This window comes from Nicotiana tomentosiformis, chromosome 2 (genome assembly GCF_000390325.3).
Source record: "Nicotiana tomentosiformis chromosome 2, ASM39032v3, whole genome shotgun sequence".
NCBI classification, from domain to species: domain Eukaryota; kingdom Viridiplantae; phylum Streptophyta; class Magnoliopsida; order Solanales; family Solanaceae; genus Nicotiana; species Nicotiana tomentosiformis.
Genome location: NC_090813.1, coordinates 183,225,345 through 183,250,954, shown reverse-complemented (window position 1 = coordinate 183,250,954; position 25,610 = coordinate 183,225,345). Strand labels below are relative to the sequence as shown.

General features: G+C 37.7%; 2 protein-coding genes across 2 annotated transcripts; both read left to right on the top strand.

Annotated features, from left to right (window-relative positions):
- Positions 1 to 6,929: 6,929 nt before the first annotated feature.
- LOC104087379 (chaperone protein dnaJ 49) lies at positions 6,930 to 9,464 on the top strand. The gene is made up of 2 exons (XM_009591817.4): positions 6,930 to 8,233; positions 9,059 to 9,464. Exon 1 carries the CDS (start codon positions 7,164 to 7,166, stop codon positions 8,217 to 8,219), a length of 1,056 nt encoding a protein of 351 aa, XP_009590112.1. The 5' UTR covers positions 6,930 to 7,163; the 3' UTR covers positions 8,220 to 8,233; positions 9,059 to 9,464.
- An 8,488-nt stretch (positions 9,465 to 17,952) lies between these two features.
- On the top strand, positions 17,953 to 25,421 carry LOC104087378 (LRR repeats and ubiquitin-like domain-containing protein At2g30105). Its single transcript, XM_009591814.4, has 11 exons — positions 17,953 to 18,244; positions 18,484 to 18,578; positions 19,691 to 19,849; positions 20,952 to 21,062; positions 21,158 to 21,258; positions 23,477 to 23,614; positions 23,811 to 23,859; positions 24,019 to 24,084; positions 24,640 to 24,759; positions 24,831 to 24,950; positions 25,220 to 25,421. Exons 1-10 carry the CDS (start codon positions 18,046 to 18,048, stop codon positions 24,939 to 24,941), a joined length of 1,149 nt encoding a protein of 382 aa, XP_009590109.1. The 5' UTR covers positions 17,953 to 18,045; the 3' UTR covers positions 24,942 to 24,950; positions 25,220 to 25,421.
- The last annotated feature ends 189 nt before the right edge of the window (positions 25,422 to 25,610 follow it).

Here is a 25,610-nt window from a genome sequence, read left to right as displayed (position 1 = left end):
TATTGGGTCGATATGGGCAAAGATGCGAAGGAATTTGTTCGTAAATGTGACAAATGTCAAAGGTTCGCACCGATGATCCACCAACCCGGAGAACAACTCCACTCGGTCCTATCCCAATGGCCATTCATAAAATGGGGAATGGATATCGTCGGCCCTCTGCCATCGACCCCGGGTAAAGCCAAATTTATTTTATTTATAACTGACTATTTTTCTAAATGGGTTGAAGCACAGGCGTTCGAGAAAATTAGAGAGAAAGAAGTTATAGACTTTATTTGGGATCATATCATATGCCGATTCGGGATTCCTGCCGAAATAGTGTGTGACAATGGAAAATAATTCGTTGGCAGCAAAGTAACAAGATTCCTCGAAGACCACAAGATAAGAAGGATACTATCGACGCCATACCACCCCAGTGGGAATGTGCAGGCCAAATCAACAAACCAAACAATCATTCAAAACTTAAAGAAGAGGTTGGACGACGCTAAAGGGAGATGGAGAGAAATCCTGCCCGAAGTCCTTTGGGCATATCGGACAACGTCAAAATCCAGTACGGGGGCGACCCCATTCTCCTTAGTATATGGGTCCGAAGCATTGATACCAGTCGAAGTGGGTGAACCCAGTGCCAGATTTTGATTCGCGAATGAAGAATCAAATAACGAGGCTATGAATGCAAGCCTCGAACTATCAGACGAAAGACGAGAAACTTCTCTCGTCCAATTGGCCGCCAAAAAGCAGCGAATCGAAAGATATTATAATCGAAGAACCAAGCTGCCATTTCAAGCTTGGGGACTTAGTGTTGAGAAAAATTACCATTAGTAGCCAAAATTCGAACGAAGGCAAACTAGGACCGAATTGGGAAGAACCATATCAGGTGCTCAAGAACATCGGAAAGGGATCGTACATGCTCGGCATTATAAACGGCAAACAGCTATCAAGCAGCTGGAATATATCACATCTAAAACGGTACTACTGCTAAGGTACAACCTTTCCATATCCATTTATATCTCAAAATTGACCCCTGCAGAAGTTCGAATAAGGGCTAAGACGGGTCTCTCGCTTGGAAGCATGCGTTGCACTCTTTTTCCCTTAGACCGATTTTATCCCAAATGGGTTTTTCAGCAAGGTTTTTAATGAGGCAACCATTGATCGTGCAGCATTTACAACAATATCTAAGGTCTCGCAAGAAAGTTATTTCACAACAACAGGGTTCCAATAGGAAAAATTGTAAGAGCCAAATGGTCGAAACGAACCATGCTCATATAGATTGGCCCGAACCCAGGCGTGTAATAACGTGCGAAGAAAGTTCTCTTCTTTATCGACGTCTTATATCCAAGGAAAATTCCTCTATTTTGAGATTTATTATGCAATCAGAATTAAGATAAACTCGACGACTAAGCCTACGGGCTATTTTTATTTCGAGTTCGAGCAAACACTCACTCGATCATTACGCCTACGGGCTAGATTACTTTGAGTTCGAATCATTCACTTGACTAAGCCTACGGGCTATTTTTGTTTCGAGTTCGAGCAAACACTCACTCGACCATTAAGCCTACGGGCTATATTGCTTCGAGTTCGAATCATTCACTCGACTAAGCCTACGGGCTATTTTTATTTCGAGTTCGAGCAAACACTCACTCGACCACTAAGCCTACGGGCTACATTACTTCGAGTTCGAATCATTCACTCGACTAAGCCTACGGGCTATTTTTATTTCGAGTTCGAGCAAACACTTACTCGATCATTACGCCTACGGGCTACATTACTTCGAGTCCGAATCATTCACTCGACTAAGCCTACGGGCTATTTTTATTTCGAGTTCGAGCAAACACTCACTCGACCATTAAGCCTACGGGCTACATTACTTCGAGTTCGAATCATTCACTCGACTAAGCCTACGGGCTATTTTTATTTCGAGTTCGAGCAAATACTCACTTGACCATTGCGCCTACGGGATACATTACTTCGAGTTCGAGCTGACACTCACTCGACCATTGTGCCTACGGGCTATATTTCTTCAAGATCGAATCCTTGACAACTAATAAGCCTAAAAGGGCTACATTGCCCCAAGTTTTGAGTAAGCGCTTGCTCGGTTACAGAAGCTACGAAGTCCAAATTTGATTAAGTTATTTAAATCATTATGAAAACATTCACAAGGCATGAATAAAGTCCTCGCCAGACGGGAAACAAAAACAGAAGCAAGTCGGCAAAAAGGGAGATATGTCTATATACAAATTTATCTGCATGGGAGATTACAACGTAAAAACTAAGAACTAAACTTCTCGACCAGGAGTGGTCTCTTCTTTATCAGGCTCCCCCCATTTTCGGATCCGCTTTTGCTCTCATCGTCATCGTCATCGTCATCGTCATCGCCATCTGAAACCAGAGCTTCAGCATCGGCTTCGAGTTCTTTGGCCCTTTTTATCTCTTCAGCGAGATCGAAGCCACAGACATGGATCTCCTCGAGAGTTTCCCTTCTGGATCGGCACTTAGCAAGTTCGGCGACCCAATGCGCTCGAATATTGGCGAACTCGGCTGCCTCTCTTGTCTGGACTTGGGCAGCTTCAGCATCGGCCCGATAGACGGCCATGAGCGCATCCGCATCGGCCTTTGCCTTTTCGGCATCGAATTCGGCCTTGGCAAGTACAAAGGCCAACCGAGCCTCAAGCTCCTCAATTCTTCTTGCTTGAACCAGGCATTTTTCCTTCATCTTCTGAAGTTGGGTTTCGGACGATGATAACTGGGCTCGAGCAATCTCTTTTTCTGCAGCAAAGCGATCCATACCTTCTTTCCACCGCAAAGACTCCGTTCTTATCACGTCGAACCTCCTCACGAAGCTTCCCGATCATCTCGATTTTTTGCTGCAACTGTGAGACCAAAATGTTAGCTATCGTTCCGGTATCAAGCCCATAGGCCTTCAAAAACATCATTACCTGCTCAGGCAAATTGGCCTGATCTCAGTAAGCCTTAGCCAGCTCAGCACGGAGGTCTTTTATTTCCTCCTCTCTCTGCCCTAAGGAAAGTCCAAGGGAGTTCCTCTCGTCAGTAGCCCATTATAGGTCGGTCGTGTAATCGATGCAGCTCGTTCTGGGACCGAGAACATTATTCTCGATGAACTGCCACTGCCTACAAAGAAATAAGAAGCGAAGTTAACGAAAAACGAACATGAAGATACTACTGACAAAATAGTTTTAAAAGCTCACCTGATTCAAAGCCTGCCGCAATCCGTGAAAAAGATCCGATTCATCACCAGCACCGGCAACGTTCTCAATGCCGGTAAACAGGTCACGAAAGGGATCTTCTCCATCGTGAGGCCTGTCTAGATCGAGGGCTCCCAGAGCTTGAGCTTCCCGAATCACCCCTGCGAAAAAGCGGGAAAGGTAGGTAAATCCTCGATTGTTGCTGCCCCGAATGGCTCGCCTGGAGCGTTCCCCTCGGTTCGAAGGGGTTCGAGGGGCTCTTCGATCATATCCCCTGCCGGTTGACTCCGATGAGATGCGTCTTCGATATCCGATAGTTTGGGGACTCTACCCGAATCTTTCTCTGGTATATCTTCAGCTCGAGACGGAGCCTCATAGAGCATCATCGATCCAGTCGGCGATGAGGCATCGGTGGCTCTCTTCGTTCGGACCGCCGGAGCGCACTCATTGTTCTCTTCTTCTTCTTCATCTTCATCTCTTAGACGCAGAATGGATTCCACGGTCAAAAGAATGACATTCTTGTTTGGCTTACGAGTCGTCCTCTTCTTCGGTTTTGGATATTCGGGAACCGAGGCTCTCTTCCTTTTATTTTTCTTCACCGGCTTTGGGACAGAGGCCGAAATTCCCTCTTCATTGGGCAAAGGCCTCAAAACCGCGTCTTTACCCAAACTTGCATATGGGAAACCTTAATAAAATATTTTGAAAATCGCCTCATTCGGATCATCAAAAAGTCCGAGAAATGAGCTTACCATGATTTTTGGCCTCCCACCGACCCTATGACAAATCACGGCATGAGTGCTCGACGTATGTGGAGGTCGAAACAAGGGCTCGTACCCAGTTCTTGAGATTGGAAACTGCTCCGGGCATCCAGGAAACCACTACATCACAAAAAAAAAAGGAGTATCGATGAGAGAATAAATGAAAGAACAAAATAGAAGTAACAGCAAGATCATACTTACGTTTCATATTCCACTCCTCGGGAAAGGGCATCTTTTCAATCGGAATCAAGTCCGAAGTCCTTACTCGAACGAACCTGCCCATCCAACCCCCGTCCATGTCCTCGTCAATACTAGAGAACAGAGCCTTGGTAGCCTGACGCTGGAGTTTTATTAACCCTCCTCGAAAAAGTCGAGGACGATACAATCGGATAAGATGATCGAGGGTGAACGGCATCCCCTCGATTTTGCTCATAAAATATCGGATCAAGATAACGATCCGCCACAAAGAAGGATGGACCTGGCCTAGGGTTACCTGATATTGTCGACAGAAGTCAATAATGACTGAATCGAGGGGACCCAAAGTGAAAGGGTAAGTATACACATTCAAAAACCCTTTCAAGTAAGAAGTGATATCTTCGTCAGGGGTAGGAATTATTATTTCTTTTTCACCCTAATTGCAATCCTTCTTTAGCTGATCGAGGTGCTTCTCGGTTATCGAACACATGTACCTCGATACCGGCTCATACCGGCCAGGGGCCGATGAACCTTTATCGACCTTAAAATTTGAAGTAAGGACACACGTCCCGAGAACACACTCCTCAGGCCATGGTTCTGCCGGTGTCTCCTCGGCGGCACACTGTGAAGATGAAGCCTTCTCTTTCTGAGGAATAGTTTGTGATGTTTTCGCCATTTTCGAATTCAAAGGTGAGGAATAGAAGAAAGTGATAAAGATTTGGTAGAATTGAAGAGGGGTTTTTCGCGGAAAGAAATCACAGATTTACTAGTAAGTTGGAGAGTACGAAGAAGAACTTGGAAAATTTGGAAGATAGAAGATGTAATAGTGGTAAAAGATAAAAGAAAGGGTTATTTATAGGTTCAAGCGATGGCGGTTCAGTATCAGCAGTGGCCGACCACCGCCTGACATGCATTAAATGCCTTGAAAGACTAAACCGACGGGACAGCTACCAGATGCGTCATGATCGAACTCGATGGAAACGACATAGTATAATCAAAAGACCGCATAGCGTAGTGGATTAACGCGTTTGACTAAAATCATATCGTTTATCGCCACATTCTTTCTGAGAAACGAGGGGACTATCTGTATACGGTCGAAATAGATTTCGGCCTTAGCATGTCCGATCGAGTTCGAACGGTGATCTATCGAAGTAAGATCCCGAAGGAGGAACGAACTAACCTCGAACCCGGAGAGGCCGATCCGTGTCGAGTTCAATATCATTATCGAGCTCGAATCAAAATCGAACCATGATGCAGAGTAGATCTATCGTTCTGATAATCCAGAGACCAACCAACTTTGACCTCGAATCAATTCGAGGGCTCGAGCCAGGATCGGGCTCGAACCAAGGTCACGAGTTCGAGCCGAGATCAAGCTCAAACTAAAATCAAGGGTTCTAAGTAAGATCGAGCTCGCAGACAAAAGCTGTTGCAATCCCACTAGAGAGAATCTTGGCAGAAATTATGAAAAAGCTGACTTATCATGGGTCTCCCACTGAATTTTTATTTTATTATGCTTAGAGCCAAATCCCTCCACTATAAAAGGGCTTGGTTACCATTCCTGTAAAACAAGTTTTTTCAAGGCTTACATTGTAATAAAAGGGTTATATTCTTCTACAATAAAGAACTGTTCTTTCAGATTTCTTAGATTGATTCTATTTGTTGAATCCTGAGATTCATTGTTCCTGATAACCTTATCTATTTTAGCATTCTCCTCAATCTATATTTACACTTTTATTTATCCTTGCATTTTGTGTTAAGTTACACTACATATCCTCGGAACTGCGTATAAATTCAACTCTATCCATTTTTCGGGTAAACAATGTAACCCCTCCTTTTATATTAATTCGTATCAAAATAATCGTCTATGTACCATGTATTCTAGATAAGTCAACTACAAAAAGAAGAAAAATTAGCGATGAACAAATTATGTAGTCAAATAACAAAAAATTATCACTAATCATATTCAGTGATAGAATTAGTAACATATAATTAAAAAAATCATATCAGCCACAAGATGAATTTCGTAAGTAATTTCTATTTTGTAAATTTATATTATGTAATAAACTTTCTTAGTAATAATATTAGTTTCTTTTTTACCAAAAAATAAAAGTCCTTTCTCATCTATTTAACATGAATATGCATTGAGGTAATTTAGGTATTTTCTATAAACTAAATTACAGTAATTATTTTTTTTATCACAAATTAATAATTACTATTTTTTCCAAAAACAATTACTATTTCAAAACCTAATGCCGTATTAATTTTTTAGAATAGAATAAACGAATTTAATCAAGCTTCTTAAAAAGCACTTATGATTTAAATTTTAAAAACAACAAATAAATCGTATGAAATGAAAATAAAGAGGCTCAATTGGTCTTTATGATTAAACAATGACAAGGAACAAAAATATTAAACAAAATCGTGAAGTTTCCTTGTTGGAAACCAACAAGAAACTTTCCTCATATTTTTCTTGTATTCTTTTGCTGTCCATATTAGGGGATGATATTTAGAACTCCTAAATATTAAGAAAGTTTTTTTATTTTACTGTTTTATTCTGTGTGAAATTTGTTTTTAAGTCGAATGACATTTCGTTAAGGGTCTTCGTGCTTTTAATATAGTATAGATATAAATTTAACGAAGACCAAAGGGCAACCTAATGCACGAGACTTGAAGACAACTTTACCGTTGCTCCAAAAAATTTAACTTTTGGAAAACGTAATTGACTAAAATTGCTTAAAAGATATTTAAGGGACTAGTTTAAACCTACCCCAAAACTTAAGTTACCATATTTATCATTGGGGGTTCTCTATGATATATAGCGACTTTTCTTTCCTCAAGATGGGGTTTGTTAGGAGAACCTAATTGGAAAACCCCAATCGTGACCGATCTGCGGCAAGGGTCCTCAAAATTCAACTGTAAGAACCAATTTCTTCTACTTTTTCGTTATACTGATAGTTTTAGATCTGAATTAGATTTATTCTGTTTAGTATTTTTGAGTTTTGTTTGAATAAATATGGATGGAAACAAAGATGAAGCGAAAAAATGCTTGAAAATAGCAGAAGATTCGATCCAATCTGGGAATCGAGAACGTGCCTTAAAATTCTTGAATAAAGCCCGTCGTTTAGACCCTTCACTTGAAATTGATCATCTTTTATCCCAAACTGATGCGACATCCCAATCTGAAAACCCTAGTTCTAATATACCCACACATGATTTTTCATCTGAAAATGGGGCCCGCCGTAGGGTTTCGGGTAGTGGCGGGTCATCAGTAGCATATAGTGAGGAGCAAGTGACAATTGTGAAAGAAATTAAGAGGAAGAAGGATTACTATGAGATTCTTGGGTTGGAGAAAAGTAGTTGTAGTGTTGAGGATGTACGTAAGGCGTATAGGAAATTGTCGTTGAAAGTCCATCCTGATAAGAATAAAGCACCTGGAGCTGAGGATGCATTTAAGATGGTGTCTAAGGCGTTTCAATGCTTGAGCGACGAGGAGAGTCGAAGAAGGTATGATCTTGTTGGCTCTGAGGAGGAGGCTATTTACGAAAGACGTCCTCATAGGCATGCCGGTGGTGCTAGAATGAATACATTTAACGGGTTCTATGATGACGGTAATGTTGACGCGGAAGAGATTTTCAGGAATTTCTTCTTTGGTGGAATGCGTCCTGCAACGACTACTACCCATTTTAGCTTTGGCCCTAGAGTGGATGTGAGATATCAAGGACCGACTGGGTGGCTGAGGACTTTGATTCAATTGTTGCCTGTGATATTGATTTTGTTGTTGAACTTTCTGCCTTCTTCGGACCCGGTTTACTCCTTTTCGAAGTCTTATCCGTATGATCATAGGTTGACTACACAAAGAGGTGTAAATTACTATGTGAAGACTGGGAAATTTGAGCAGGAGTATCCTATTAATAGCCCAAAGCATGCGGCACTTGAAGAAAAGGTTGAGAATGATTATTACTCGATCCTTTCTCACAATTGCAGGCTTGAAATGCAGCAATTTCATTGGGGTTACCGAAGAGAAACTCCAAATTGTGACTCTCTGAAGCAGTTCCAAACAGCGGCTTGATTGATTGGTACAAGGTCCAGTTTTCTCCTTATACCTTAAAATTTTAGGCTTTCTAGTTGTAACTACTTATATTCATTTTGTTCCTTTTACTGAATTTTTGAACTTGCCCATCTTGTTAATGTGACAATGTTTGTGTCACTACTTTTAGAACAGGTATGCTCACATTTTGTTTTGATTCCATTGACGGTGATGTAAAGTCTAGAATAACTAATGTTTTGGTGGAATATATCTGGTTGTTGTTGGTTGTGACAAAAAGCATAATATTTAAGTAAAGAAGAATAAAGGAGTGGTCACATTATCCACTTGATATTTTGGTTCATGATTCAGCTTCTTACACTGGATGATATTCAACCAGATGTTTTCCAGGTCAATCTTCAGAATTGCGCCAATTATCTTTTGTCACATTATAGTAACTGAACTATGTGTGAATTTGCTCAAAAAACATAAATGATCGGAAGGTTAGTTTTTTCGCATTCCGGTTATATGACATGCCAATCAGTCTAACTGTCCAATTCTGTGTGGAGCGCAGTTGGATGTATATTAATTCCAGTTTCCTAACTTGATTTCTTGTATTAAGTTATGAGATTTTTACCTTCAAAAGGGAGATCTATAAATGATAGTTTAAGGGATGCATCAACTTTTAGTAAGAGAAGAAAAATGTAATGTTTGAGTACGATGGATTCAGAATTAAAACATTGTGGGCTTTGAGTCAGGAAGTGAGTTTTGAAATGTACATCTAATTCTATCTATACTTATTTTTTGGCACACATATATATAAATATGATTAGACCGGAAGCATTGGGAGATGTCTCTGACTATGATTTCTCCATCTCCTGCAGGTTCATCCCGTTCAGAGTTATGTTGATATGCTTGACAATTTTAAGGCCAAGAAACTCTAACCTTCTTAGCAAGTAATGGTACTTAAATATAGTGAGTACCAAATGTGAGCTGTTCGATTCTGGAGCTGGAAGCCTCAATGCACCAAATAGATTACAACAATACATAAATACTCAGGAGTGGAACTATTTGAATGATTCTGAATCATAATTCCTTGTTTTGACTGAAACAAATTGATACCCTTTTGCCGGAAAATTTTCGTATGTAGCTAGGTAAATTTTTTCTTATATGTATAAATACTATTATGCTGAATTCCCTTTGGCTTTTTCGTTTGGTTACTTGTTTATAGTTGACTCCTTACTGAAAATCCTGGTTTTGCTACTGCAGTGATCAAATGTCCTTTTTGAATCGTTCTTCTTCCTTATTTTTTATTTTGGTGCACTTGTATTCGCCTTTTATGGTTAAGAAATGCGCAGACACCTGATTAAGGTTTAAATCATACATGAGATTAAAGCCTGTCACATCACAATTTTTGCACAATAGGGATGCTCATTTTTGGAAAGAAAGAAAATATGGATAGTTGATGTATTTCTTTTTTTTATTATATAATAAGGTAGTTGATGGAAGTTTATCATCCCCTCTTGTGAGAGTTAATGATTTGAACTTAATAGGTTCTGAGGTCGAAATCTTAGCACAATTTATTTGATTTACTTTGTTCAAAATTAATTATTATACTTATTTAGTGGATCTTTTATACATATATGGGGTCGTTTGGTAGGGTGTATAAGAATAGTGCAGAATACAGTGTATTAGTAATGCAGGGATTAGTAATGCATGTGTTAGTAATGCAAGCATTAGTTATACAGATATTATTTCTTATAAACTGCTTGGTGTGGTGTATTAAAAATTATAATGCATTGCATAATTTTTAAGAAAAATAGTTGTTTATAAAATTGTCATCCATATTCTCTAGCTTTAAGGGACTTCAAGGACAATTTTGTCTTTAACCATACTAATGCATGCATTAGTAGCCTTGGTATTACTAATGTCATGATTTTTTATGCATTACTTATACATAAGCTAATACCAAGTATGATGTATAACTAATGCAAATATTAGTTATACATAGGTTGAAAAAATGTACCAAATAAGTTATTAGTAATGCATAAACTTAATGATTGCATTATTTTTTTTAATACCTCATACCAAACGATCCCATAGAGTCCAAGCTAAAACTACTAAATTCGAATGAGCTAAAAGTCTCAGTGTCTGCTTGTCAATATAGTCACTTTTCTACTATTATAAACATCATAATGCATCAGTTTTCTAAAGTACTAGAATTTTGAATTTTGAACTATTCATATATATCATTAATTAATCTTAATAGTTACCTTTGTGATTCTCCTGCTCACAATTAAACTTTATGCAAACTTCTCGATCTCTAAACTCTAATGCAAATTGAATAAATAAATAAAGTAGAAAGTATTTTCTTTGGATTAAATGTGTTGGACAAAAATGGTGGTTACCTCTTTTGCGTTCTTCATTGAAAAAGCTTTTGAGGATTTGTTGTAAAAAAAATTCAAGATAATACTAAAATAAACACGTTAAATTGAGAAAAGAGTTTTACAAAATTTTAAGAACCTTTTACCAAACACACTCTTTAACTGAAATTTACTATCACAAGAAACATTCACTTTGACATGATCATATACATAATTAGTCCGATATTAGCCATTCTCAAATTATCTTACCAGAACTGACCTAATACTTTTTTTAAGACTAACTGTGATGTTATCGAAAAAAAATTGGTTTTCATGACACCAAGTCACCAACTGTGATTCCTAAGCTATTTCTAGAGATTATATGCAGTTTATGTTAAGGTTTTATTTTTTAAGATGTAATATTCTTAAAATGAGGGTGAATGGGAAATGGAGGGAAAATGAAATTTTGAGTAAAATTTTAAGTTTCCCCCTCTTAACAATGAGACATTGTCCCATATTGGAAGTGGAAGACATTTTTGGTAGGTATATATATAATTGCTCTTCTTGTAGCTCTTAAAGAGTTAAGAAGAAAGCAAGCCTCGCGCCGTCGTCGTCGTCGCTCGCTCGGCTTGATCGATTGATTGATTAATTTTTTGGACCAAATTTATTTGTTAATAGTAAATATTAACGTAAGATTATCCGTATTTGTAAACGGATATTTTCCAATCCGTGTATTGATAATTTGGCAGCCGGATAATGGTCTTCCCACCATGAAGTGCTTGCTCCACAAACATGAAGTGCTTGCTCCACAAACATGTAATGCTTGCTCCACCATGAAGGGTGGACGTTTGGTCTTGCACTCCTTCTTGGCTGCTATATATATGAGCAGCAAATGTTGAAGAGCTCAACATACAATTGGCTATACATTGCATTCCTTCCTCTCAGAACTTCCATACGTTTTTCTGAGTATATACTCCTTCGTTCTGCATTGTTTTTAACTTCAAACAAAGCAACTGTAAGTGTGATTTGCTACCGAACTTTGTGTTCGCCGAAACACTGGGGTTTGAAGTACCGCTACACCAGTGTGTTATTCGTTCTATCCTGGGAGGAAATAATCCATTACCTTGGGTACTAGGAGGGGATTAAATTCCTTAAGGAAACACTGTGAATTCAGTGGGCTCGAATTTATTATTATTGTTTCATTACGTTAACTTATATTTTGCAGAATTAATATTTACAAATACAGGAATATTGACGGGAATAACAATCTTAAGGAATTTAATATTTATTTCTGTACTTGTGTTATTCTTATTATTCTGCAAACTAAAACCTTTGTGGTTTGTGTACTCCCGTTTTGGAGAGTTAAGCCTTCGTGGCGTTTTGTTGGATATTAAAATCTACGTGATTTTTACTCCAGTTTGAAAACGTGTATTAAACGTTTGTTTGTGTCATTCTTTTCTGAAAAAGATGATGACTGAAAACGAAAACCAAGCTGTTCCGATGGCGACTGCCAACGCAACGACAAGCCGAACACCGGCGTTGGCACCGGCAGAAAAATCCGGAAAATTTTTCGGGATTGATTTCAAACGCTGGCAGCAGAAGATGTTCTTCTACTTAACTACGTTATGTCTACAGAAGTTCATCAAGGAAGATGTTCCTGATCTGCCGGATAAAACTCCAGATAATGAACGCTTTCTCGTGATTGAAGCGTGGAAGCATTCTGATTTTTTATGCAAGAATTATATTCTTAGCGGACTGGATGATAATCTGTATAATGTATACAGTAGCATGGAGACATCCAAAGAATTGTGGAATGCGCTTGAAAAGAAATATAAGACTGAAGATGCCGGGATGAAGAAATTCGTTGCCGCAAAATTTCTGGACTACAAAATGATAGATAGCAAGTCTGTTATTACTCAAGTCCAGGAATTGCAAGTGATTATTCATGATCTACTTGCTGAAGGTCTTGTAATCAACGAAGCATTCCAAGTAGCAGCAATGATTGAGAAGTTGCCTCCGTTGTGGAAGGACTTCAAAAATTATTTGAAACACAAACGAAAGGAAATGTCCCTTGAAGATCTCATTGTTCGGTTGAGAATCGAAGAGGACAATAAAGCTGCTGAAAGGAGAGGCCGTGGAAATTCAACAATAATGAGAGCAAATATTGTTGAAGCTAACAAAAAGAGGAAGAAGGCTTCTGGTCCGAAATACAACCCAAGCAAGAAGCGGTTCAGTGGAAACTGCTACAACTGTGGGAAAACCGGACACAAATCTACGGAGTGTCGTGCTCCGAAGAAAGACAAGAAAAGGGGTCAAGCAAACATGGTAGTAAACCATGATGATGTTGATAACTTGTGTGTCATGCTCTCTGAATGTAACTTGGTGGGAAATCCTAAACTGTGGTGGTTTGATTCAGGAGCCACTCGCCATGTTTGTGCAGTTAGAGAGGCTTTTGCTACCTATGCTCTTGCTGAACCCGGAGAGACAGTTTATATGGGAAATGCTTCAACAGCAAAAGTTGAAGGATATGGGAAGGTATTTCTAAAAATGACTTCTGGCAAGGTCATGACTTTGAACAATGTCCTTCATGTTCCCGAAATGAGAAAGAATTTAGTCTCTACTGGACTTCTTGTTAAGCACGGTTTTAAGTACGTTTTTGTATCCAACAAGGTTGTAATTAGTAAGAATGAAATATTTGTGGGAAAAGGTTACCTCACCGAGGGCCTTTTCAACCTAAATATAATGGTTGTTGAAAATAATAATAATATTTCAGCTTCTTCTTACTTACTTGAGTCAAATGATTTATGGCATGTACGTTTGGGTCATGTCAATTATAAAACCTTGCGGAAAATGATTAACTTGGAAGTACTGCCCAAGTTTGAATGCGAAAAATCAAAATGTCAAATATGTGTGGAATCTAAGTATGTTAAACATCCTTATAAGTCAGTTGAAAGGAATTCAAATCCTTTAGACTTAATTCACACAGATATTTGTGACATGAAGTCAATACCATCTCGCGGTGGAAAGAAGTATTTCATAACTTTTATTGACGATGGTACTCGATATTGCTATGTTTACTTACTGAATAGTAAAGATGAAGCAATAGACGCATTCAGGCAATACAAAAATGAAGTTGAAACGCAACTTAACAAGAAAGTAAAAATGATAAGAAGTGATAGGGGTGGTGAATATGAATCTCCTTTTGAAGAAATATGTTTAGAATATGGAATTATTCATCAAACAACAGCCCCTTACACGCCCCAATCTAATGGGATTGCGGAAAGAAAGAATCGCACATTAAAGGAGATGATGAATGCGTTGTTGATAAGTTCTGGTTTGCCACAGAACTTGTGGGGGGAAGCCATTCTTACGGCTAATCGAATATTAAATCGAGTGCCCCATAGCAAAACACAATCCATTCCTTATGAACAATGGAAAGGAAGGAAGCCCAACTTGAATTATTTTAAAGTGTGGGGGTGTTTGGCAAAAGTGCAAGTTCCTAAACCCAAAAGGGTAAAGATAGGACCGAAAACCGTTGATTGTGTTTTCATAGGATATGCGACAAATAGTAAAGCATATCGATTTCTGGTTCATAAATCAGAAAATCCCGACATTCATAATAATACGGTTATAGAATCAGATAATGCTGAGTTTTTTGAAAATATATATCCGTATAAAAAGGAATGTGAGTCGTTTGGTGAAGGATCTAAACGACCTCGGGAAGAAACAAAAGAAAGTACATGTAATCAGGAGAATCCAAGACGTAGTAAACGTCAAAGAACGTCTACTTCATTTGGACCAGATTTTGTGACTTTCTTATTGGAGAATGAGCCTCAAACATTTAAAGAAGCTATGACTTCTTCGGAATCATTGTTTTGGAAAGAGGCAGTCAATAGTAAAATAGAATCCATATTGAACAACCATACATGGGAATTGGTTGATCTTCCTCCTGGAAATAAACCTTTGGGTTCTAAATGGATTTTTAAGAGAAAAATCAAAGATGATGGCACTATTGATAAATTCAAGGCAAGGCTCGTAGTCAAAGGGTATAGACAACGAGAAGGTCTAGACTACTTTGATACATACTCTCCAGTTACAAGAATTACGTCCATACGGATGTTAGTAGCATTAGCTGCAGTGTATGGTCTTGAAATTCATCAAATGGATGTTAAGACGGCCTTCTTAAATGGAGAGTTGGAGGAAGAAATTTACATGGAACAACCTGAAGGGTTTGTGGTTCCAGGTAAAGAAAAGAAGGTATGTAGACTTGTTAAGTCTCTTTACGGACTAAAACAAGCACCCAAACAATGGCATGCGAAATTTGACCAAACAATGTTGTCAAATGGTTTTAAGATAAATGAATGTGATAAATGCGTGTACATTAAAAATGTTCCAAATCACATAGTCATTGTTTGCCTATATGTGGATGATATGTTGATAATGAGTAATGACATTGCCAACATAAATGCTACTAAGCGTATGCTCAATAGCAAGTTTGATATGAAAGACTTGGGAGTTGCTGATTTAATTCTGGGAATTAAGATCAATAAGACTCCTCAAGGTCTGGCATTGTCACAATCTCATTATATTAAGACAGTACTTGAAAAATTCAAGCACTTGGGCTTTAAAGTTGCAAAGACTCCAATTGACGTGAATCTTGCATTAGCAAAGAACAAAGGCCAAAGCATATCACAATTGGATTATGCTCGTGTATTGGGATGCTTAATGTATATCATGAATTGTACACGACCAGACATAGCTTGTGCTATAAGTAAACTGAGTCGATATACGAGCAATCCAGGCCAATCTCATTGGATGGCAATGAAACGAGTTTTGGGATATTTAGAACATACCCAGAACTTTGAATTGCACTACAGTAATTTCCCTGCGGTGATTGAGGGATACTGTGATGCAAATTGGATCACCGGTTCAACTGATTCTAAGTCCACGAGTGGATATGTATTCACTATTGGTGGAGGAGCGGTATCTTGGAAGTCGTCCAAACAAACATGTATTGCCCGCTCTACAATGGAGGCTGAATTCATAGCCTTAGATAAAGCCGGTGAAGAAGCTGAATGGCTCCGAAATTTCTTGGAAGACATTCCATTTTGGCCCAAACCGTTGGCACCAATATGCATACATTGTGATAGTCAAGCGGCAATTGGAAGGGCTGGGAGCGTCATGTATAACGGTAAATCTCGTCATATACGACGAAGACATAAAACCGTTAGGCAATTACTCTCTAGAGGAATTATCACAATTGACTATGTAAAGTCAAGTGATAATGTGTCGGATCCACTTACAAAAGGCCTAACTAGAGAGGTAGTTGAGAAATCATCAAGGGGAATGGGGCTATGGCCGAGAACAAGTCATTGTGGCGGTAACTCTACCTAGAAGACTGGAGATCCCAAGATCTAGGTTCAAAGAGATCAAACAAAGTCATTAATGACGGTTCAACATTGTCAAATAAAATTTTAGTCCATTCTCGTGATGAGATAATGTTCAGTACCAAGGATAAAGCATTAAGGCTTTTTAATGATTTCTAAATTTGATACGGGGTATATCAAATAGTGTATCTACAGGATGACACGTTTAGGAATCACCTATTTAAGTGTGAAGTGTGAGCCGCTTCAAGGAGAACTTTGTAAGGCCAGTTTTCTACGCACTTATGAAACCAGGCGGTGTTCATGGCTGAAACGAACACAACAATGAGAACCAAAGACGGTTAAGGGTTGATTGTGTGACTTATGGTTGTCTAGGTATACACCAAAGATCGACGGTTCAAAGATATCAAATCTACCGATTGACCGAGTATATCCGACATAAGTTTACTACGGAAAGTTCAAAGGGAAACCTACTTATCCAGATGCAATTAATCCTTGCTTGTAAATCACACAATTTTTTCATGCATACTTCCGTGATATAGCCATTCCCCATTCATGTGGGGGATTGTTGAGGTTTTATTTTTTAAGATGTAATATTCTTAAAATGAGGGTGAATGGGAAATGGAGGGAAAATGAAATTTTGAGTAAAATTTTAAGTTTTTCCCTCTTAACAATGAGACATTGTCCCATATTGGAAGTGGAAGACATTTTTGGTGGGTATATATATAATTGCTCTTCTTGTAGCTCTTAAAGAGTTAAGAAGAAAGCAAGCCTCGCGCCGTCGTCGTCGTCGCTCGCTCGGCTCGGCTTCGGCTACGGCTTCGGCTTCGGCTTCGGCTTCGGATTTGGATTTGGATTTGGTCAAATGATCGATTGATTGATTAATTTTTTGGACCAAATTTATTTGTTAATAGTAAATATTAACGTAAGATTATCCGTATTTGTAAACGGATATTTTCCAATCCGTGTATTGATAATTTGGCAGCCGGATAATGGTCTTCCCACCATGAAGTGCTTGCTCCACAAACATGAAGTGCTTGCTCCACAAACATGTAATGCTTGCTCCACCATGAAGGGTGGACGTTTGGTCTTGCACTCCTTCTTGGCTGCTATATATATGAGCAGCAAATGTTGAAGAAATACTCAACTCAACATACAATTCGCTCAACAAACAAATTGGCTATACATTGCATTCCTTCCTCTCAGAACTTCCATACGTTTTTCTGAGTATATACTCCTTCGTTCTGCATTGTTTTTAACTTCAAACAAAGCAACTGTAAGTGTGATTTGCTACCGAACTTTGTGTTCGCCGAAACACTGGGGTTTGAAGTACCGCTACACCAGTGTGTTATTCGTTCTATCCTGGGAGGAAATAATCCATTACCTTGGGTACTAGGAGGGGATTAAATTCCTTAAGGAAACACTGTGAATTCAGTGGGCTCGAATTTATTATTATTGTTTCATTACGTTAACTTATATTTTGCAGAATTAATATTTACAAATACAGGAATATTGACGGGAATAACAATCTTAAGGAATTTAATATTTATTTCTGTACTTGTGTTATTCTTATTATTCTGCAAACTAAAACCTTTGTGGTTTGTGTACTCCCGTTTTGGAGAGTTAAGCCTTCGTGGCGTTTTGTTGGATATTAAAATCTACGTGATTTTTACTCCAGTTTGAAAACGTGTAAGGCTATAGATAGCATGACGATCACCCCGATAAAAAAGAATCATTTTAAATCACTTCGTATCAGGGCCTTCAAGCATCTGAAATACGCAATGATTGAAAATGATATAGCATTCCTGATAGATAATGACGATTCCTTCCGATAAATAAACTTATTCAATTTTTTTTTTAACCCAAATAAGTTCCGCTCCCACCGAGACCTATAATTTCATATCCCTTTTTCATAATACAGAAAAATAATCTTACAAAAAATTTTTAGTGTTTTATTTTAAAACTTTCGGGAAAATTTGATATTAAAATAAAATAAAATAATGAATTCACAAAATCAATTCACGAGGGCTGATGAGCTTGCTGCTTTCAGTTGAGGTGGAAAATTCAAAATAGCAGTGGCTAGTAATATTGTCCTTACATCAATATATATTTTCAATTCAAGAAATGGAGAAACAAAATAAAGAAATGGAGAAACAAGGAAAAAGCGATACCGATAACGGGAGCACAATAACGGTGACCGTTAAGTTCAGTGGCCGATCGTTGCCGGTGGAAATCTCCGACGAGTCCACCGTCAAAGACCTCAAGTCTCTACTTCAACCTCTCACAAATGTCCTCCCTCGCGGCCAAAAACTCATCTTCAAAGGTTACATTCTCTCAATATAACCCTATCAATTTGTGGTATAAAAATAAGCCAAGACATTTCTGTGGTTATAAATCCTGTAAAATGAGAAATTTAAAGTTAAAAATTGTTTTTAACTAAGGAGGTATGATATTCTTTTTAGACAGACCAAAAAGGAAAGTAATGCCACACAAATTAGAATTGTAGATAAGTATCATTTGAATTTGATAGTTGACAAAATTTGTGTGTTTTTTCATTGACAGGGAAAGTTTTGGTGGATGAAATGACATTGAAGTCATCGGAGGTTTTAAATGGTGCTAAGATCATGCTTATGGCTACCCAAGGTTTACACCAAGGGGTAATTCTTGATTTTTCTATACACTACTTTTGTGATTTATCTAAGGGATGGATGTAGAGTTCAACTTATGGGTTCATCAGAACCCAATAGTTTTGGCTCGGACCTTGTTTATATTCACTAAATAAGTACAGATAATTGATTTCGAACTCAGTAAATTAGATGAGTTGTGGTAGGATCCTGAACTTGAACCCATGAACTTCAAATCCTGGATCCACCTCTGATTTTTCTCCGTTCTTTTCCTTCAATTTTGCTAAAAACTTTTTTTGATGGCTTACGAACTATTAGGGATTGGGGCTTAGTTGTGTTGGTACCCTTAGTTTGTTTACATATGTTTATATCATTAGCAAATGTAGAGAACCTCTAGTATTAGAAATCCTTTGATTTGTCTTAAAAGACAAATTATTGATTGCTAGAATGAAGTGGGTCTACGTGGAGCAGAATGTATATTGGAATATAGGAGACTGCAACTAGTTTGAGATTGAGGTGTAATTGATTGTTTGTCATTTGATCCAATGGCGTTTTGTTAGTTAGGAATAGAATTGATAAATACTGATAACTCTCGGATAGAGTATTAGAATGGAAAGATCCATTAGATAATGATTATAAGCCTTAATCGATAGCTCAAAGTGCTTTTCTCGATAAACCAACATTTATATATAGATGTAGGAGGATTTGTTTGGGAAGTAAGAAGCCCTTTGACATCTCTTCATCTGCAAATAATTCTCGATGTTAAAACACAAAGCTAGGGGAGTGATCTTTGAATAGGAAAAAGAGTGGATCTGCCGGGCTTATTCGAAAAAAGCCTTGTTGTTTGGAAGATCTATCTCGTGTCTAGTATGGATTGATTCTACTCTGCAAGAAATCTGAATCATTCTCTTGTTTTCTGTGGGCTTAAATAGACATGTGCTTGTGTTGCTGGATTTTTTTATAAACTTGAAAAACCAGAATTTTCGAGTAATTAATCCATAAAAATAAATTAAAAAACCTGTGTAATTCAACCTAGTTAGATCCTGAACTTTTTGTTTTCTATATCAGAAAGTGAATTAATCCACAAATGGCAGCTTTTGAATCTGATGTCTTGAGTCATTTACCTGTTTGTGTATATCGAATAGGATGGACCGATAAGAAAGGAAGCTTTCACATTGCCCTCAATGAGGATGCCTGAAGCTACGAGACCTAAAAGAGACGTTCCTCAGGCTCCCATTTTGAAGAGCCAACTTGAACGGTGGAAGGCTACTGGCGTCATTGCATTATCAGAATGCAATCTGAAGGTAAGATGAGAAGTAACTGGCTTTGCTTTGTCCAATGACTTTGAACATTCTTGCCATGACCGATCTTTATTGTGATGGGACTAGAGATACAATGGTTGAACTAGATGTCACTTTGATTCAATCGTACATATTGGAGTCAACCTAAAATTAGTAGTATTGTTTTCTCTATTTTTTTCCCTTTTCTCCTTTCAATTCATTTCATCTAAATTATATTTATTATATTTTTCTGGCTTGACTAGGTAGATAGCCGGGCTATGCCCTTTTCTTTCGTAATCGTAATGCAAAACTGATCCCTGGAATAGATATCCCTAGTATCTTTAGAAAGCTCTTAGGTGCGACTCCACCAGTACTACAGTCTAACCTTCTATGAAACAAAAAACAAAATTCTACTTCCCTCCACTATGAATAAAAGTGCAAAAACAGATGGAGTAATATGTCGTGTAGATTTCATACATTTGCTTAGAATAAAGCAAAATGACTCCATGTCGTATTTTGTCCCAATTAAAATTTTTTGGCTGATAGATGGATTGAATATAATTCATTTGTTGGGAGCTTGGAGGATTAAAAGCATAATTTTCCTAATATTTGGAAACCAAAATTTTCTCTTTCCAGTTGGTATGTCTAACTCTTTCATCTGTTCAACTTATTTGTTGCAAACCCAAAACCAAAATAACCACCCAATATTTCTCAGTTGCAAGACAATAATTTTACTTTTTATCCCCAAAAGATGCAAGCCAACCAGAGAAAACCAAAAGAGGAAAATCAGGTGGTTCAAACTTATGAATAAATGTTGGATTAGTACCGGAGAGAATATTTGGCCCGCGCTGATCAGATGAAATCCCATTATATATCACTTATGTGTGTACATATTGTGTATCAAGAATGAGAAAATAACAACTGTCAAATGGTAAATGTTCTCTTAGCCAAGTAGTGGAACCGGGTTTGATTCTCTTTGTTCGGCCAAGATAATTTATCTGTTTTCCATTAATTTTATAATAGCATTACATATATCCTTTAACTACATTACCAGCCGGTTTTATTTTTTATTTTATTTTTATTCTTCTTGAAGATATTATTCTCATTACTCACTGGAACTTGATAGGCCCTGCCTGATGAAGTGTTGACTTGCGGACCTTCTGCAAGAGTTCTTGATCTCAGCCACAACTTGATACAACATATTCCAGCCGGGATTAATAGCTTGAGTTCTCTTCAGGTATGTTGAGCTGCCTACTTTACATTTCTTTGAAATTGCTATTAATTTACTACTTTGTGCTAGAAATTTATTTTGGTATTCGATCTGCTTCTCAGAAATTGATCCTCAATGGAAATGAAATTATGGATAATTCCTTAAGCTGGGAAGGGCTAGCTTCTTTAAAAAGTCTTATGGTTCTTTCTTTGAACCAAAACAAGTAAGTCCCACCTGTTCCTCATAAATTCCCTCCATTGAATGAATAACAATGAAAACTGCTACCCCTTTGGATGAGACGACATAAAAGATAACTTTGACATCTACTTTTTGTTTATCAACTTTTAATATCCTTGCTATACAATCGTTACTGACTTCCAATTCTCTTCTCACTTGATTATAAAGAGGCTACTTACTGACTACATCTTTCTCTAACCCTCTTATCAGCATTATGTACTTATGTTAGCCCGTTCGTTGCTTGATACGTGAAACCTTTCATCTTGTTGTTGTGAAAGTAGTGATAGTTTGCTTTGTCAATCTCTTGAATTAAAAACATATAAAAGAAGGGGGATGAGAAAATTATAAATTGTCTACTTTAACATTAAAAAAAGGATAAAATTATAAAATCTCTTTGATCATTATTAAAAGAAGTATAGATTTTCCTTCCATGTATAGTTCAAAACTAAAAAAGGAAAATTTGTTCATGTTTTGCTGTCGATTATACTTGTTTTCTTTGGATTTGTATGAGTATTTATTGATAGCAATTTACTTTTGGAGAACATATGAAAACATATCTCGAGATTGTCAACGATCATGGTCAGTCAAATATTTAAGTAGGTTTGCTTTTACATATTAATTTATACTAACAACAACAACAACAATCACCCAGTGAGTTCCCACAAGTGGGGTCTGGGGAGGCTAGAGTGTACGCAGAACTTACCCCTACCCGAGAGTAGGGAGGATGTTTCTGAAAGACCCTCGGAACACGAAAAGAGACAATATATTAGTACCATCAATAGAACCATAGGAATAATAGCAACATAATAAGAACCAGAAAATAGATGAAAAATAATAACAAAAACCAGTGAATAAGGCCCGGTACTACGAAAACGGAAGAATAGCGTGGACACAACAATAATCGCTAGCAGCCTAGGACAAAACCTTATCAGACCAGCCTCCCACCCGGAACGAAGTAGAAAAATGCTCAGCTACCTCCTAACCTATCACCCTAATGCTCGACCTCCAAACCTTCCTGTCAAGGGCCACGTCATCGAAATCTGAAGCAACGCCATGTCCTACCTTATCACCTCTCCCCAATACTTCTTAGGCTGCCCTCTCCCTCTTCTCGAACCCACCAAAGCCAACCATCTAAGCCTCGCTTCCCTCATCTTGTCATCCACAGGGGTCACACCCACCTTCTCCCGAATATCTTCATTCCTAATCTTATCCATCCTAGTGTGCCCGCACATCCACCTCAACATCCTCATCTCTGCTATTTTCATCTTCTGGATATGTGAGTTCTTAACTGGCCAACACTTTGCCCTATACAACATGGCCGGTCTGACCACTGCTCTATAAAACTTACATTTGAGTATCGGTGGCACTTTCTTGTCACACAGGACTCCAGATGCTAACCTTCATTTCATCCACCCCACCCCTATACGGTGTGTGACATCCTTGTCGATCTCCCCATCCCCTTGGATAACCGGCCCAAGGTACTTGAAACTGCCTTTTTTGGGGATGACCTGTGATCCAAGCCTCACGTCTAAGCCCGCTTAGTATATTAATTTATTCTAAGTTTATTTGAAATGTGTCATATGTCATGCAATGATTGGCTGTGTTCTATTTCAATGATAAATTGTTTTCAAAAAGAAATTATGGAGCTTTTTAATTGGGACTTAAGGTATTTTGCTTCAAGTGCCGAATCTGGTCATCAGACATCCCCTTAGGTAAAGTAAAAAAACATTCTACTGTGTTCTTGATCAAATATACATTCTAATGTGTAATATTCATCACTTTTACTTACTAGCAGTTCATGATCAGATATGTTGGAATGGAAGAGATGTTCTTAGTGGTAAACATTTTGAAGGTTTGCACAGATAACTGAAGGCAGTTAAACTATGGATATGAGTCCAAATACTGCTTTTTGGCAGAATTGTTTCAAGGCAAAATATAATCATAAAACTGCATTATTTATTGACTTGGACTCAAATGTGGATGAGAACTGAATAAAGCTGTCAATCGTTGATACACAAAAGTCATGGTATTGATTTTGTTTGGTCAGTGATATTCAGATGCTGTTTCGTGTTACATTTGTGTTTTCAGATACGGCATACTCTGTTTACCAATTTCAACCATTTGACATGTGCATTATTTTCCGTTTAAAGGACTCTTGTATCATTATGTCAACTAGTCTTTTCTTTTTGGAATGATTTATGCAGCATTGCAACACTGCCTCCTGAGATTGGGGCTTTGGCCAGTTTGAGACAGCTTTATGTTGCACATAACAAGTTAACATGTCTCCCATCTGAAATAGGTCTGTTGACTGGCCTTGAGGTTTTGAAAGTTAACAACAACAGGTAATATAAGTGCTTGAAAATTTGATTTTTCACAAGTTTACTTATCATAATTTTTAGTGTTAAGCTTTTTGTCTTAACCTTTTCCTGTGGACATGGATGTTTAGAGAATCAGTTTTTCTTTTTGTAATCTTTTATTTTTCTTAGCAATGATAAGAGCCAGCATTCTAGATTTGTAAGCTTAAACTTCCAATTGCAGGATACACACTATTCCGGAAAGTATAGGGGGTTGTGCTTCTCTGATTGAGGTAACAAAAAAGGAGGGGTTTTCCCTTTACTCATTTGTCTACTTTTCTTGCATTAATTGGAATCATGAAATTCAAAATATCGGCTAAAACAAGATCCAGCATTTAATGGTTTATACGATGTTACCTTATGTACATATAACCTGATTCATCATGGTGTAGGTTGATTTTTCATCTAATCTTTTGGTGGAGTTGCCAGAAACAATTGACAAACTAAAGGACTTAAAGGTCTGTCTGCATCTATTTGTTTTTGCATTTTTCTTTTTGTCTTGTTATGCAACATTTTCTTTTGAAGTGTGTTTTGAAGATAGCACTTCAGTTTAGAGTTACTTTGGTGCAGTTTAGAAAATAACTTGCTAACGGCTGACAAATTAGCTACTAGCTAGATGTGCTCAAGTACTGGTTGATAGAGTAACCACTAAGTATCGGTGAATAATGTAACATACGAGGAGCTATCTAAAATAGATCATGACATGCATTGACATGTATATACTAGAAGATTCAACTATGACATTTTAAACCAAACTGAGTGATCTACTGCCATAATCTGCTGTTTTTATTAGTAATACACTGTTTTCTGCACTAAGAGCACAACACGTGATGTGTGGGTTAGGCGCAAGTCACAAGTTTGAACCCTTCCACATACAAAAGTCTATTTAAGTGGAGAAGGGAGAGACACTACCGAGTTTCAAACCGTGTCTTTTTGGCAAGACGGCCTCTTTTACCTGCACAGTGTGCTTCTGCCGAATTATTTGCGTGGTTCATGTTCTGATTACTGTGCAGGCACTTTATCTTAAAAACAACGGGCTCAAATCGCTCCCGAGCAGCATATTCAAACTGTGCACAGAACTCTCAATACTGGATCTCCATGGCACTGAAATAACCATGGATGTTCTTCGCCAGGTATTCAATTTTTTACTACATCATGTTGTGACCTATATCGGTTTGCTTCTCACAATTTCCAAACCTCACAGCTTGAAGGATGGGAGAATTTTGATGAGAGAAGACGCTCGAAGCATCAGAAGCAATTGGAGTTCAGAGTGATCAGCTCAGCCAAATTTGATGAAGGAGCTGATAAAAGCTGATAGGCCAGACAAATTGCTCGGTTTATATAGACCCTGACATGCATTTGCATAGTTAATCCTGGCAAACCATACAATAGAATCATTTAGCATCTATTGAGATACTAAAAGGAATTTTGAAGCTAAAAACCAAAGTAGATCAAGAAAATGTAATGATTTCGATGCTTTATGTTTTAGACTCTTGAGAAAGAGCGAAAGCTTCGGGAGTAAAGTTTGTCGAATAGTAGAAAGGAAGAGACTAGACTGGAGTGCCTAAAGTACACCTTGAGTCTCTACAAAGAACATTGAAGACTAGTGAATGAGATGAATTCCAGTTCAATATACCAAAAGTTTGCAATTCTAGCGTGATACAGTGAAAATGTTTGGCGCAGTTCCAACAAAACGATGATGAAATTGTAGCCTTTTAGTTTTATGTTAAATTTCTGAAGAGATTTTTATTTTTACACGTAAAATAAATTAAACACAAGAGATCTTAAATTTAAATGCCAGAGTTTATTGTCAAATCTCCAAAAGTAAACCATGCCAAGTTCATCAATCTAAGGGTGTGATTTAGTGATAAATGAAGTGGACGCAAACGCTTAAATTTCTCTTTTATCCTTAATAAGATGATTTACACAAATTTCAAATGGTTATTTTAGACCACTAGTTCTAAAGATTTTCTTTTGTTAAACT